This window comes from Eptesicus fuscus, chromosome 16 (genome assembly GCF_027574615.1).
Source record: "Eptesicus fuscus isolate TK198812 chromosome 16, DD_ASM_mEF_20220401, whole genome shotgun sequence".
Classification (NCBI taxonomy): domain Eukaryota; kingdom Metazoa; phylum Chordata; class Mammalia; order Chiroptera; family Vespertilionidae; genus Eptesicus; species Eptesicus fuscus.
Genome location: NC_072488.1, coordinates 25599281 through 25614533, shown reverse-complemented (window position 1 = coordinate 25614533; position 15253 = coordinate 25599281). Strand labels below are relative to the sequence as shown.

At 52.8% G+C, this 15253-nt stretch overlaps 1 protein-coding gene and 1 long non-coding RNA gene across 2 annotated transcripts in view; one reads left to right on the top strand and one right to left on the bottom strand.

The window, feature by feature from the left end:
- The window catches only part of KCNK12 (potassium two pore domain channel subfamily K member 12), a 36952-nt gene extending 22106 nt beyond the window's left edge, over positions 1-14846 (top strand). Inside the window, exon 2 of the mRNA XM_008162160.3 lies at positions 13934-14846. Coding sequence (XP_008160382.1) covers positions 13934-14835 — 902 coding nt within the window. The 3' untranslated portion in view covers positions 14836-14846. The remainder of the gene's footprint in view (positions 1-13933) is intronic.
- LOC114230261 (uncharacterized) lies at positions 12556-14078 on the bottom strand. Its single transcript, XR_003616132.2, has 3 exons — positions 13990-14078; positions 12887-12975; positions 12556-12725 (listed from the first exon to the last, which is right to left on the bottom strand). It is a non-coding gene; the product is annotated as an uncharacterized LOC114230261 (long non-coding RNA).
- Positions 14847-15253: the final 407 nt, after the last annotated feature.

The window sequence follows — 15253 nt, the reverse complement described above, 5'->3', positions numbered from 1 at the left end:
AATGGTGCTTGGCCTTTCACTGCCACCCAGAGCTGAGGGAAGGCAGGCCCCGGGGACCCGGCACCACATCTGGGGGTCCCCCGCTCCCAGGGGCGTCTTCCTGCCTTCATGGTGGAAAGAACCCCGCCCCCTTCCCCCTCCCTCCCCCCCCATCATCAGCAGAAGCAGCTCTGAGAATCGGAGCTGGGTGGACGGTGCTTCACTCATTGGCAGAGAGGTGGGAAATAAAGACTTTCAAGATGTTACACACCCTTCTACAGACCTCTGGAATCACAGCAGCGGGGAGGAGCAGGAGGGAGGACCCACCCCAGCCCAGCTTGCTGGCCCAGCTCCCAGGAGACCAGTCCCTGGGCAGCGTCCACAGCCCCATGACCACCCTGATCTCCCATGTCCTTTTTCCCAAGGAGCCAACAGAACCCACACGTGGGGGAATACACCCCATTGCCTTTTGGGGTGTCTGTCCAGCCACGGGGCAGGAGCACGTAGCAGGACAGCTGAGCTTCTGACAGGCTTCTACTCTGAGAGCCCTGGACAGTGCTGTCAGAGATCAGAGACCTGCAGAGGGAGGGTCAGCCACTGTGAGGTCACCGCCCAAATTCTGACGACCCATCCCCCCCCCCTCCTTTTCTTGCCTTGGACCATGCCATTCAGAGGCTCAGACTGTGCATCTGAAAACTAAAGATAATAGCACCTGCCTCACAGATAATTGGGAGGAAATAAACTGTGTGTGAAAATTACCTTTAAAGCCATAAATCCCATAGAAGCGTTGTAAGGAAAGCAACACAGTGTAGCGATCAGAGCTAAAAGGCAGTTGTCATCTGTGCTTGTTGCTGGGGTTGCTCTCTGCTGCGGTGGTGGCTGTGACAGGGTCTGCGATACAGTGCCCCGGCCGCCCTCTCCCACAGTGACACTGACACACCTGCTCAAGGAAGTTCAAGTCCCCACCTCACGGAATGCCTTTATTGACATCACATCCATGTCTCAGTGTGTAGGCTGAGCCAAGCATTTACCAGCCCAGGAGTATAAAGTGTTTCCACCAGCCAGCGCTGAAAGCCTGTGAGCTTTCCTGCCTTTCCTGCTGGTCACGGTGGCAGGCACTGGCTCCCCACACCTGAGTGCTCTGCGAGCAGCAGGAGCCTGGGCACCGCCCCCCGACGTTGGTACTCTCATCCTACACGCTGTCCCTGCTGAGGACCTCGGTGATTTCTCTGATAAAACGAGATTCTGTGCAATGAGGCCAGGGTCCAGCTGAAACCTCCCATAGGCTTCTGAAAGCTCAGTCCGGCTGCAAGACCCCAGAACAAGCCCAGGGTGGCTGGCCCCACCCCCAGGAGACCCTCCCCTCAGACAGCTATCTGCCCACCTTGGCAGCAGGCTTTACGCTGCATTTTTAAATGGAGAACCTAAGTACCCACCCCCAATTCAAGTTCTCATGCCCTTTTGCAGCAATTTCACTCCTAAGAATTTTTTTTCTTGCCGGTGTGCTTGCACATGTGTGCAAACCCTTCTGTACAAGGCTATTCATGCTGATGCATTTGTAATGGCAACTGTAGAAGGGGTAACACCACCTGGAGGCAGGTTAAATAAGCCACGGTCCTCCCATGCAGTGAATTACCTCTGCATCCACAATAAGGACAGGAAAATTATTTCAGTACTGATATAAGCTGATTTCAAGCATGTAATGTCTAAAGTAAATATGAAAATAAGTGGCATTTTACCATTTGTGTAAAAGTTTTAAAAGCATGTTCGTGTAGAAATGAGAAATTAGTTACTCCTGGGGCAGGTCTGTGCATGAAGAACGGAGGAAGACTTGCTTTTTCCTGTCTACTCCTGTATAGCTTTTCTTTTTTGGTACATTGCTTTTACATTTATGATTTTGTGTCACTTTATTCTTAACATTTTGAGAGAATGGGAGAGAGAGAGAGAGAGAGAGAGAGAGAGAGAGAGAGAGAGAGAGAGAGAAATGAAGCCCTTGTTACTGTCAGGAGGACAGGGGGAAACTTCAGCCTAAGGAATGAAGCGCTAATGGTGGAATTTTAGGACTTGACCCTCCCAGGTCCCCTCAGTGGTAACTGTGCTGCTGCTGACCTTTAACTTTCTCCTGGAACGAATGCAGGGCATGTCCCCAGTTCTAATTAACTGGACAGCAGAAGCGGAGCAGAAAGGGAGGCCAGTGGCAGAGGCACCTTACAGTTATAAAGGTTTGAGTCTAGACTATGGTAGCCCCCCTTATCATGCGGGATAAGTTCCAAGTCTCCCAGGGGATGCCTGAAGCAACAGACTGTACCAAACCATATGTACACTATGATTTTTCCCATACATACATACATACATACATACATGTTTTTTCAGTTAAAGGAAGCACATTACAGCTTCTCTTTGGCAGGTCTGAATTGCCAGCATCACTACTCGTGTACTTCGGGGCCATTAAGTAAAGTAAGGGTTACTCGAACACAAGCACCTCGATACCATGACAGTCCATCTGGTAACCGAGAGGGCTACCAAGTGGGCAGGTAGCGTATGCAGCCTGAATGTGCCGGACAGAGGGATGATTCATGTCCTGGGCCGGACAGAGTAGGATGGTATGACATTTCATCATGCTACTCAGGAGTACCTGCAATTTAAAACTTATCTATTATTTCTGGAATTTTCCACTTAACATTTTCAGACTGTGGTTGACTGTGGGTAACTGACACCACTGGAAGCAAAGCCATGGACAAGGGGAGACTGCTGTGATTTCCACAACCCAACACCACTTATTCTGTTTCTTGAGCTCCTACTAAATACCCGGGATTGTGTTGGATCTGAGTGAGACTAGAACTGTGACTCGTGTACAGAGGCACTGCTCCTGGGGCCGTGCACATCCTGGAGAGCTTGTGAAAAGCAGTCAGCTCTGGGCAGGCCCCTGTGCTAAGAAGACTAGACTCCACCCCTGCAGCCCAAGCCCCCAGTGGCGGCGAGGAGAGCTGGCATCAGAGACACCTGAGGGGGGGGGGGCACCTGAGGACCAGGGGCCTGGGCAGGGCCTGAGCGTGTGCGCCTGGCTGGGGGAGCCCAGCAGGTCCGGCGGAAGCAGCTGGCTCCTTGGCTGCCCCCATCTTGCCTGGGAGGTTATGTCTCGGTATATAAATAGTCCCCTGCAGTTAGCAGGATAAATATAAACACAGCCTCCTGATCAGGGCTCAGAAACTAAGCTTTGCATCTGAGCTCCCTGCTGCCACCGCTGCTGTAAAACACAGGATGCGCAAGGGGCAGCACGCACATGGCTTCTGCAGCCGAGCACGGGCGCGTCAGTCTGCTCGCTCGGCTGCCACGAAGGACTGCACAGCCCGGGGGCTCCTGGCTCACAATTCTGGGGGCCAGAAGGGCAAGCTCAAGGTGGAGCAGGATTGGGGTGTTTAGGCCTCTCGCCTTGACGTGTAGGTGGCTGTCTTCCCTCTGTGCATGTCTGTGTCCTAATCTCCTCTTCCTATAAGGACACCAGGCATAGGCAGGGCCTACTTACGCCCTCATTTTGCCTTAATCACCTCTTTGCAAGCCCTAGCAGCCACACTCACATTACGAGCTACTGCACGGTTAGGGCGTCAACTTACGAATTTGGGGGAACAAGAGGCCTTGGAGGCCATGCCATCCCTCTGCCTTCAGACGGACACATGTCAGAACCTTCCTGGGCAAAGGAGGGTCAGTCTGCATCTTAAAGGCCACCCTGGAGAAAGAGATTCCATATACTTGGTGGGACTACGCTAACTTGGAGATTTCCGGAAATTGCTGTTGCTTATTACATGTGACTAAAAGCCAGCTTACTTCCACAAAGGAGGTGAACAGATTTAAGTGATAAAACTGGAATAAGCCGAACTGTATGCTCGAAGACAGGGGTCCTCAAACTTTTTAAACAGGGGGCCAGTTCACTGTCCCTCAGACCGTTGGAGGCCCGGACTATAGTTTAAAAAAAACTATGAACAAATTCCTATGCACACTGCACATATCTTATTTTGAAGTAAAAAAACAAAACGGCAAAAACACCCGCATGTGGCCCGTGGGCCGTAGTTTGAGGACCCCTGCAGAGGTCAGGGTGGTGACCTAGCACGGTGCTTGCACATAGCAGGTATTCAACAGATGTTGTGAACAGGAGAAAGAAGGGGGAGGGACGGATTACGGAAGCCAAAAAATAATCGAAAATTGATGAGAAATGTACCAGCTGCCCGGACACAGTCCTTGAGCAATTGCTCACACTACCTTGGCTCTGCGTGTCCACGGAGCCGGCAAACCCTGGCACTCAGTGTGCGGGAGCCAGGGCACAAGTGCGCCTAGAAAACCAACACTTCAGATCCTAAATTCCAGAAGAAACGAATCTAGTGCATCTTTAAACAAGGGACGTGGGAGATGATTTTTTCCTTTGGTTTTGCAGAAGACACAGACATCATCTGCAAATGGGTGTTCCCACCATTCCTTCCCAAAGGCAGGAGGTGAAACATTCGATCACAGTGAAAGCATTTCAGTCGCAGTGGGAAGCAAGGATAATGTGGTCCATCGTTGCTATTTTCTGATGACCTGACTTCATATAGAGATAGCATCCTTACTGCTGAGGGTCTCCACGCTCTCGTTCAGGGCCTTTAATGGGGAGAGCCGGTGCCTGGCACGTAAATATTGGTTGTGTGAAGACTTCCCTGGGACACCTTATCCATAGGATCCCTGAATCTACATCCCAATCCAGAACCCACAGACCCTCCCCCACCACCTCCACCTGCTTGGCTAAGGCAGTGGTCGGCAAACTCATTAGTCAGCAGAGCCAAATATCAACAGTACAACGATTGAAATTCCTTTTGAGAGCCGAAAACCGACTTCTGCGCATGGGCCACAAAGTTTCAATCGCACTGTACGTGTGCGCCCGCGCGTGGTATTTTGTGGAAAAGCCACACTCAAGGGGCCAAAGAGCCGCATGTGGCTCGCGAGCCGCGGTTTGCCAACCACTGGGCTAAGGCACCTTTATTATTCGGCCAGTGGCACCTCCTCTGGGAAGCCCTCCCAGACCTTGTGTCTTGGCTTCCTGCAATGTCTCCCATGCTGTCATTTTCATAGGGTATCATTCTCTTGAGAACAGGGGCCTTGCCGTATTCATTTTTATTTATAAATTTTAAAAAATAACAATGCTTGTTGGGGGAGAAGTTTTGGTTTTAAAAGTAGTAACTGCCCCGTTTTGCACCACAGGAAGTGTGAAATATTTATAAAAACACACAGAAGATAATTAAAATAAGAATCACCTATATTTCCACAACCTAGAGGCATGCCCCGCCTATGAATTAAAGACCTGTGTGTCCACACACATGCACAGATAGAGCCAAACGAAGTAGAAGATGGGAAGGAGTTTCTTTAAAAGCCAATAATGAGTGGCATCCAGTAAAAGGCTGTGCTGGCATGCTGAGTGCGGAACCATTCTGAGAAGTCGAAAGCAGCCCCGGCGAGCAGGAAACGGGCCTGGCACTCACAGCTGGGCTGGGGGCTCGGATGTGGCACGTCCCACCTCCAGGGCACGGCACACCGACTGATGTGCTGCTTCACGACCATGGCCGAGGGAGAGAGAAACAAGACCACTCACCCATAATCATCTCTGAACAAAGACCAAAGAAGAACATTTTCCAAACCACACACAGAAATGGCCCAGCACCCCTCTCTGGTTAAGATGAGTGACTGCTGTTTCCTCTCCAATCACAGCTCTGGCCTTGCGTCGTTATTCCCACCTCCTAGGCAAGAAATATCAGGAGGCCCAATCCCAGAAATATCCCTGCTCCCTGGCAGCAGCCAATCCACAGCACAGCCTTGCTTCCTTGAGCCCTCCCTAGCGTGGCCTAACTCAAGCCCAAATTCTGACCAAGTCCTTTCTGCTGCCCGTGGGCTGAGATGCCCCACAGCTCCCCGTGGTGCCCCGGCTCCCTTGTCGCAGTGAATCCATACACTCAATTGTTTGTTTATTAATCCTCACCCGAGGATATTTTTCCATTGATTTTTATAGAGAGTGGAAGGGAAGGGAGGGGGAGGGAGAGAGAGAGAGAGAGAGAGGGAGAGAGAGGGAGAGAGAGAGAGAGAGAGAGAGAGAGAGAGAGAGAGAGAGAGAGAGAAACAGTGATGTGAGAGAGACACACCAATTGGTTTTGAGCCTGCAACTGATTGATGTACATGCCCTTGACTGGAATCAAACCTGGGGCCCTTCAGTCCAAGGGCCAATGCTCTATCCACTGAGCCAAACCGGCTAGGGCAGTACACCCAATTTTATTCAACTTCAGGTGTGTTATTTGGCTGCGGGGCATGGACAATATCACACATTACCACGTTCCTTTCCCAGCCCTTTCCTGGCACATGGCAGGCCTCAGGAATACGTTAGGTGAATTCATTAAAACTAAGATGGAACCAAGTTTCTGGTACAGTGCCTGCTGGTGACCACCAGACAAGCTGCCAGTGCTGTCAGGAATTTAGCAGCTGTCCCCTGGGCGCCTGCATTACAGAGGCTGAGAGGACATCTGAGACCGGGGCTGAGTCCTTACTGACAACACAGCAAAGGCTTAAATGGCGCTCTGGGGCAGCAGTCACTGGTACCCGGCCACCGCAAGCAGCACATGACTAAGTGAACGTGCTGCTAGGGGATGAGTCGCTGCAGAGAGGAGAAAGGAAGGACGTAAAGCTGTCGCAGACCTCAAAAGGTGGGAATGGCAGGTGCACAGGCGTGGAGGAGAGACCGTGCATGGTACACGTCCGCTGGGCACTGGGCTGTGCAGGCTGGGGCTCTGCCTGTCCTGCTCCCCTCATCGCCCACAGGGCCTGTCACAGAGCAGGCTTTCAGTTACTGCCTGCCCTGTCTTCCCCGGCCTTGAATTTAGTCTCCTACCACAGTTCTGGGCTGAGGCTAGGGCTCTGCTCTTTTTGTGAGGGGCGGGGGATAGGGGGGGTGGGGGGGCGGTGATCTCACTTCTGAATTAGTCACAGAGACAGGGACAGATCTGAGGGGGGAGGACAGGGCAAGGCTGGGCTCTGTAAGTGAGTCACCTTCCTGCCAGCTCCAGCTCCCAGGGCTTGACAGCTGCTCCCGGGAGGTCGCTCGGGAGGAGCCGCCCCGGAGGCAGGAGTGGTTACCCAGCTTTCAATAACTCATTTTGCTGGATGATTTGTGGGGAGGAGAGAAAGCCTTAATCACACAGACGAAGCACAGAGTCTCGGGGCTGGATCAAGTCATCCCTCTGGCGAGGAAAGCAGTGCCAAGGCCCAAAGGCAGTTCTCAGGATCCCTTGCCCATTGCTCACAGTTTACCCAAACTTTCCTGATGTAAAAACTCACCCGCCTGCAGCCTGTGGGCTTCAGTCTCCTCCTAGATCCCTGCCCTCCTGCCCTCCTCAAACAGAGAACATCCTCCCAGAGGCCCCACCGAACAAGCCAGAAGCAAACAGGACAAAGGGGAGGGCCCGATTCCTCCATGACCTTGCTGGCCGCTGCCTCTTCGGCCTGAGTCATGGAGCATCCAGCACGAGCCCAGCCCCACACCGGCTCCGGAGCAACGGAAACCACGCACGCGGCCCTCGGGGAGCTGTCTGTCCATCTAGTGTGCAACTTAGACCAATCCACACGCGCCAACGAACAGAGCAGCCCGGCCCGAACTTTCCCACAAGAGTGCCATTTGCCAGCACCCCGCCCGCTGCCACACTCAGTTTGGGGAAGGGAGAAGGTGGTGCCTCCCCCTAGCGGGGCCTCTCCCCCAGCTCAGGGCAAACCCAGAGGGGATGTTGCCACTCACCTGGAACCGCTGAGGAAACGGAGGCCCAGGGAGGTTGAAAGGACTGCAGGTCAGTGATAGAGTCTGTCTTGGGGGCGTTTTTCCTTGTCGTCCAAAATTCCTAGCCATGGCCTGTCCGTATCTCGCATCAGGTGAAGTCGTGATGCACTTCAGCTGTGATGCAAAGGCCACGCCTCGCACGTGGAGCTTCCAGATTGAGCGGTGCTGTGTTTTAGGCACTTATCATGGCCCAGGCACTGCGGGAAGCATGGGGAAACCAGCTCCTCACTTACTCCTCACAACAACCTTCCGAGGCGGACGGTCATCAGGCCGTTTTTAGAGGGAGAGGTAGCAGCCTCCCAGCCTCCTCTGCTCTCACCTCTCCAAGAAAGGAGGAGACGTTGCCCTTCCCAAGCGGCAGGAATGGAGACTTGCTGAGCTTGTCTTCTGCAGCCGGAGGTTTCAGTGCTTGTCAGTTTCTAGAGGGCAGAGCATGTTGCCAGATGTCTCAGGAGCTGGAGACTCACCTGGAGGTGAAGCTTTCGCTCCCACGAAGCTCAAGTTCAGCCCCAGTACAAGGTGGAGGGAAGTCCCTCAGCCGTGTCCTTTCCCTTCTTGCACCGGCTCACCCACTCCATCGGCAAGAGTTACTGCACATTGTCTGTGGGGCAGGCACCGAGCTGCCCGTGGGGACCAGCCAAGCTGAACCCCCCCACACAGCGGCCTGTGCACTCTCCCAGTGGGGTGCGCCTTTCTCAAACCACCACCCAACCTTCAGGCCTGAATACAAGTACCTTCTCCTCTCGGTCTTTCCTAGGCACTGTACGAAGAGGCTGGTCTGGTGCACCTGGGCCTTGGGGATAGTTTTATTTCCCAGGTGATTCCATTGTGCAGCCGGAGTAAAACCTGCTGTACCAGCCAGAAGCAACCTGCTTCTTTTTCTCCCGAACTCTCGTGCGTTTGACTTCTCCCTTATCACATCGCGAGCTCCTTCCTCTGCTTTCAAATCTGGGCTCTGCCACTTGCTTGTTCTATGATCTGGGCAAGTTAGTTAACCTGAGTATCTTTATCTATTAAATGACTTTGTTTATTAATCTCACAATTGGAGATGATAATCATTCTCAGTGTCATTCGTCAAATCTAAGACGCGATCGATTACAAATGTACCACTACTGCATACCATTAAGAATCTAAAATGCTATCAAATAAAACTGTCAGGTCATCGATTGCAAGATCCATCCCGATTCCAGGGGTGTTGAAATTCAAGGGGAAAAGCTGTGACTTAGAATGAGTGAGTGCCTCAGAGTTGTGGTGAGGATGAAATGCATGGATATATGTGAAGTCTTGGCAAAGTGCCTGGAAATAGTGAGGGCTCAACACTGTCAGCTACTATTATCCCCCTCCACATTTTCACTCCTCACTGAATGCTTTAATGACTTTTCCCAGCCATTCTCCCAGCCCCTCGTCTCCCCAAAGGTTCTGGATTTATCCAAGCTGGTTGTCCTCCCCAGGAGAGTGACTTGGAAAAGTGTGACACGGACAGCCCTGAGGGTCCAGGGAAGCCTCTCGGGCCCAGTGTCCTCTCAGGTCCAGCCCTCCTCCATGGAACGTGGCCAAAAGCCTCCCTTTTTCTCCTCGAGAGTCAGTGTCTGAGCTCCAGCCACAGAGCAGCCTGACAGCAGCCCCACCCTACACCCCACAGCCCACCCACAGCTCCCTCTGTTCCCTGTTTGGAGAGGGAGGGGCACTGGAAGGCCTGGCTGCTGACCTGGCCTTGGGTGTGAGCTTCAGGCTGCTTGATTATTAAAGTGAGGCTGTTAATCCCTCCTCTAGCCAGTCAGGAAAGATCAACAAAGCATCATGATGTACACTTTAAATAGCTTACCATTTTATGTCAACTATCGATAATAATAAAAGCGTAATATGCAAATCGATCGAACGTCTGAACAGTGGAACGACCATCCGGACGTCCTTCCGGACGACCTTCTACTCAGTGATGGCGAACCTATGACACGCGTGTCAGCACTGACACGCATAGCCATTTCTGATGACACGCGGCCGCTAAGGTGGCCGCATGCCGAGGATAAAACATTTGCTGCTCCTGAGGATGAAACATTTGCGAAATAATGTTTTTTCCTCAAAGTGACACACTACCCGAGTTATGCTCAGTTTTTTGGCGAAGTTTGACACACCAAGCTCAAAAGGTTGCCCATCATTGATGAAGCCAGGGCTGCGAGGGCCGAGGCAGCCAGGACTGTGAAGGCCTACTCTTGCAGGAATTTCATGCATAGGGCCTCTAGTATCTCAATAAATCTGAAATTAAGAACAGAACTTTCAATCAAAGTATTTGAAATTGGGCAGATTCCAATCAGAAGGGGCACTGGGGATACCTTATAACATTCTTTAAAAATATATTTTATTGATTTTTTACAGAGAGGAAGGGAGAGAGATAGATAGTTAGAAACATCAATGAGAGAGAAACATCGATCAGCTGCCTCCTGCACACACCCTACTGGGGATGTGCCCACAACCAACGTGCATGCCCTTGACTGGAATCGAACCTGGGACCTTTCAGTCCACAGGCCGACTGCTCTATCCACTGAGCCAAACCGGTCAGGGCCCTTATAATATTTTAAAGGAAGTGCTTTAGCCCGTTTGCATCAGAATCATCAGGGGACATTTGCTAGATGCAGATTCCTGGGCCCCTCTCCTGACCTCCTAAATAAACCTCTGGAGTGGAACCTGCCTTGAAATCTGCATGGCAAGGAGGGAGGGTTTAATCCTCACCTGAGGGTATTTTCCCATTGGTTTTTAGGGAGAGTGGAAGAGAAAGGGAAAGACAGAAAAACATTGATGTGAGAGAAACACATTGATTGGTTGCCTCCTGCACGAGCCCCAACCAGGGCCTTGGCCCGGGGAGGAGCCTGCAACCAAGGTACCTGCCCTTGACTGGAATTGAACCTGGGACCCTTTGGTCCACAGGCTGACGCTCTATCCAAACCGGCTAGGGCAAAATTTGCATTTTAATCATGCATTCCAGTTGCTTGGAACAGCCCTGGTTTATACATGCTGTTCTGGGGTAATTATTAGTAGTGTCTTTTTACTCTCAAAGGATAAAATGCATTGATATATATGAAGTACCCTGGATTGGACTGTCAATTATATTTCTCCTCCTCAGAGTTGGTACTACAGAACCAACAGGACAAGGTGCCTGAGGTGGTGAGCCAAGACTTCCCGTCTTCTGGGACAGTGGGAAGGGCTCCAGGGTCAGCTCAGCCACTTACAAACTCTATGTGGGCGAGTACCCTCAACTCCCGTGGCCCATGTCCTGGCCTGCATTGTTGGGTTGATGAGGCTTCCCTCACAGGGTGGCTGGAGGGATTTGACGTGTCCAGCATCTGGCAAAGAGGCTCCACCTAGAGCCACCGAAACAGATCAGAGCTGGCCTCCCCATCTCGATTGCAGATTCCTTGAGCTGAACTCTGGAGGCCCTGTCACTAGGGCCCCATTTGCGAAGGCGGCACCAGACAGGCTGTGGGAATGAGCTTCACAGCTTTTGTCAAAGTAGCACAATAAGGCCCCCAAGTGTCTGCTCTTTGCAAACTGGGATGGCAGATCAATTGCGGCATAAACAAAATAGCAGGCTTGGTGCAAACCCGGGGACAGATTACGCCTCCGCAGGGTGTGATTGGGGGAGGAGGGGGTTCTTGGGATGGCTGGGTTTGTCTTTTCTCTGCCTAAAGCTTCAAGGCCCCTCTCCAGAGCCAGCCTAGCTCCCACAGATTGTCAGAGCTCGGGGGACCACTCCTCCACTCTGGGAAGCGGCGGCCCAGGAGGGACCCCACTGCCCTCAGCAGGAAGCCTGACCCCAGGGCCTCCGCTTCCCCAGAGCTCAGACCTCAGGGATTGGGCCAGTGAGAGGGGCATTTGCATTGGGTGCCCTCTGTGTTGTCAGAGAACCCTGTGACCTGCCTGTCCACTTCTGGGCAGACAGTGCCACACTCACAGCCAATCAAGCATTTGACATCATTTTAGGCCTGCAGCCACGACCATGAGGAGACCCCAGGACAAGTTCTGGCCCAGCCTCTCTGTGGGGGCAGCAGGGAAAAGCTGTGTCCTGGCTCAGGGATGAGCTGCTGGCAGCAGAAGGGGGAACATCTGTACAAAACCTCTAAGAAGGCAACCCAGAGACTCTGTGAGGGTAGGGACTGCATCTGTCTGGTTTTCCACCATATCCCTGAGCCTAGTACGAGGCCTGCCAAGCTATGTCACCAGTACATGTCTGCTGAGGAAGGAGTGAATGGGTGGCGGTTGATCTTCCAGCTGCATATCTGGTGGTGCTGCCTTGTAGAGGCCCTACCTCGGTAGAGAAGGAGAACAGGGGGTGGAGAAACAGGTCGCGTTCTGGTTCCATCATTCAGGGACATCCAGGAGGACAGATGCTCATGCAATACTGGTTGATGTGATAACCAAGCTGGCTACTTAAGTGACTAAAGGGCGGGAAGTGTATACAGAGTGGATATGCTGGAAACAGGGAGGATTCATGTCCTAGGCAGGATGGCATGAAATTGCATCACATTACTCAGAATGGTGGATAATTTAAAACGTATGAATTTCTTATTTGTGGAATTTTCCATTTAATATTTTCAGACCATGGTTGACCATGGGTAACTAAAACCGTTGAAAGCAAACCTGCAGATAAGAAGTAAATCAGAGGTGATTTTTTTTTTTTTAATGAACTTAAGAACTTGAATTTGGCTTTAAAGAGGAGCAAAATTCCTCTATCAAATTCCTGGTTACATTGCTAATTTGGTTTTTCATTCTCTTGTGGCCAAATTCTAAATCTAGGGATATAATCCATCTTCCTCGACGTGAGGGTCGTGATCATAAGATTTTCCCCTAACTTGAGTCATTAGGCATAAGATCAAGACCACAGTTAGGCAAGTGGGTATTTCCTCCAGGGAATCTAGAGGACAATTAACACACAGGTTTAAGGAATTTCTCTGAAAAAAAAATCTTCTCAGACCCTTTTAAGGAAATAGTAAGCCCAGGGAGACAAAACTCTACACACACACACACCCCACACACAGGTAGCCTCCTGACATTGGGTATGAATTAACCCCTGACCTTTGCTGCAGAGGTGTTGAAAGGTGCTATAGTGCTACTCAGACAGATGATTCATTTTCAGCTCAGACTCCAAGCAGCAGCAACTCTTCCTACAAAGAGATGAAACCCCCTCCTGTAACCAGAGTCAGGCAGCCTTGAGTCCCATAAAGAGACCATAGCCAGCAGCAGGCTGAGAGCTCAGGTTGGGGGGCGGGCAGAGCTGCCACTCTGTGCTGCCCTGCATGGCATGGGCAGAGCCTTCTGCAGAAATCAATTGGTAAAGAATCTCCTTTCAAGACTGTGCTTTGAATACGTGGGTAAGTGAAGACTTAACTATAAGAGCTCAAAGCAAATGAGCAGCTGCCTGGGCACAGAACAGCCCTGCCAAGACAAACGCGACCCCAGACACACACAGCACAGGCCCGCATTGGACCAAAACCTTTCCCGTGGCAAGTGTGAGCAAGGATGACGTGGTCCTTGGGCGAGAAGAAGCTGAGCTCAGTGGCAGCCATGTTTCCTCGCTGAGGATTGTGGCCTCCTTCTCAAACAATCCTCTTGTCAGTTTCATAAACCCCTTTTCAGAGACCATCAAATATAGCTACCTGGACTGAACACACTCTACCTGGTCCCCAGAAATCCCACACAAAATGAAGCCTTTATGGAACTCTATCCTAACAAGGCCCAGGTGTGCCACTGTTGCATTAAAAAAAGCGACTGGGGGGGTGCAAGAGCCGGTGACACTTGCTTTGCGGCATCTCAGTGGCTTGCACCTGTGCAGTGGTTTCTGTTGTGTCCTGATGGGTCCTTCCTGGTGACCATCTTGCCTCGCCCATTTTGGTTTATAGATCCCCAACAGGAGGGGCCATGACAGTTTACGGGCTGCCAAGATCAGAAGCAATGTCTAGCGCCACTAAGGCAGAGACATGTCTAAATACGGATTCCCCTCCACTTGAGTGATGATACCACTCCAGACAGGAGCCATGTCGCCACCTGCACACACATAGCGCCCACCCCGCAGGGGCCTCCTGCCCAGCCAGGACCTCCCTGACCCTTGCCCTGTCTCCACAGGTTTCGGCATGACCACCCCCGCCACTGTGGGTGGGAAGGCCTTCCTCATCGCCTACGGGCTGTTCGGCTGCGCTGGGACCATCCTGTTCTTCAACCTCTTCCTGGAGCGCATCATCTCGCTGCTGGCCTTCATCATGCGCGCCTGCCGGGAGCACCAGCTGCGCCGCAGCGGCTTGCTGCCCGCCACCTTCGGCCGCGGCTCGGCGCTCTCGGAGGCCGACTGCCTGGCGGGCTGGAAGCCGTCGGTGTACCACGTGCTGCTGATTCTGGGCCTGTTCGCCGTGCTGCTGTCGTGCTGCGCCTCGGCCATGTACACCAGCGTGGAGGGCTGGGACTACGTGGACTCGCTCTACTTCTGCTTCGTCACCTTCAGCACCATCGGCTTCGGGGACCTGGTGAGCAGCCAGCACGCCGCCTACCGGAACCAGGGGCTGTACCGCCTCGGGAACTTCCTCTTCATCCTGCTCGGCGTGTGCTGCATCTACTCGCTCTTCAACGTCATCTCCATCCTCATCAAGCAGGTGCTCAACTGGATGCTGCGCAAGCTGAGCTGCCGCTGCTGCGCGCGCTGCTGCCCGGCGCCGGGCGCGCCCCTGGCCCGGCGCAACGCCATCACCCCGGGCTCCAGGCTGCGCCGCCGCCTGACTGCGCTCGGCGTCGACCCCGCGACCTGCGACAGCGACGCCGAGGGCCGCCGCCTGTCGGGCGAGCTCATCTCCATGCGCGACCTCACCGCCTCCAACAAGGTGTCGCTGGCGCTGCTGCAGAAGCAGCTGTCCGAGACGGCCAACGGCTACCCGCGCAGCGTGTGCGTCAACACGCGCCAGAACGGCTTCTCGGGCGGCGTGGGCGCGCTGGGCATCATGAACAACCGCCTGGCCGAGACCAGTGCCTCCAGGTAGACCGCCCGCCCACCCGCCCGCCTGCCGGCCTGCCGCCTCGCCGCGTGCGCCAGGGACCCCCAGGCTGGCGTGCCACCAGGCGTGGCTTGCTTTCCTTCTCTCAGACGCTGGCGCTTTCTTAATCTTTATCCAATAAAATGAAACCAAAAAAAAAAAATTTTTTTTTTAAAAAGGAAATACTCTTTGGACAGGCCTGATGTTATCAGGGGCAGGTTTTGGGGGAACCTGTTTTCCTTGTGGGTCCCCTCTTGGAGAACCGTGGCCCCCCAGCAGATTCTCCTCCAGGGAGAGAAAAAGTGGCACCCAGACCCTCACGCGATGCATACTGCAGCCAGGAGAGTGCCAGTCCTGGGTTGTGCAGACTGGCATTAAACCCCGTCCCCATGGGCAGAAGCAGCCGGCAACCCCAAAACATATG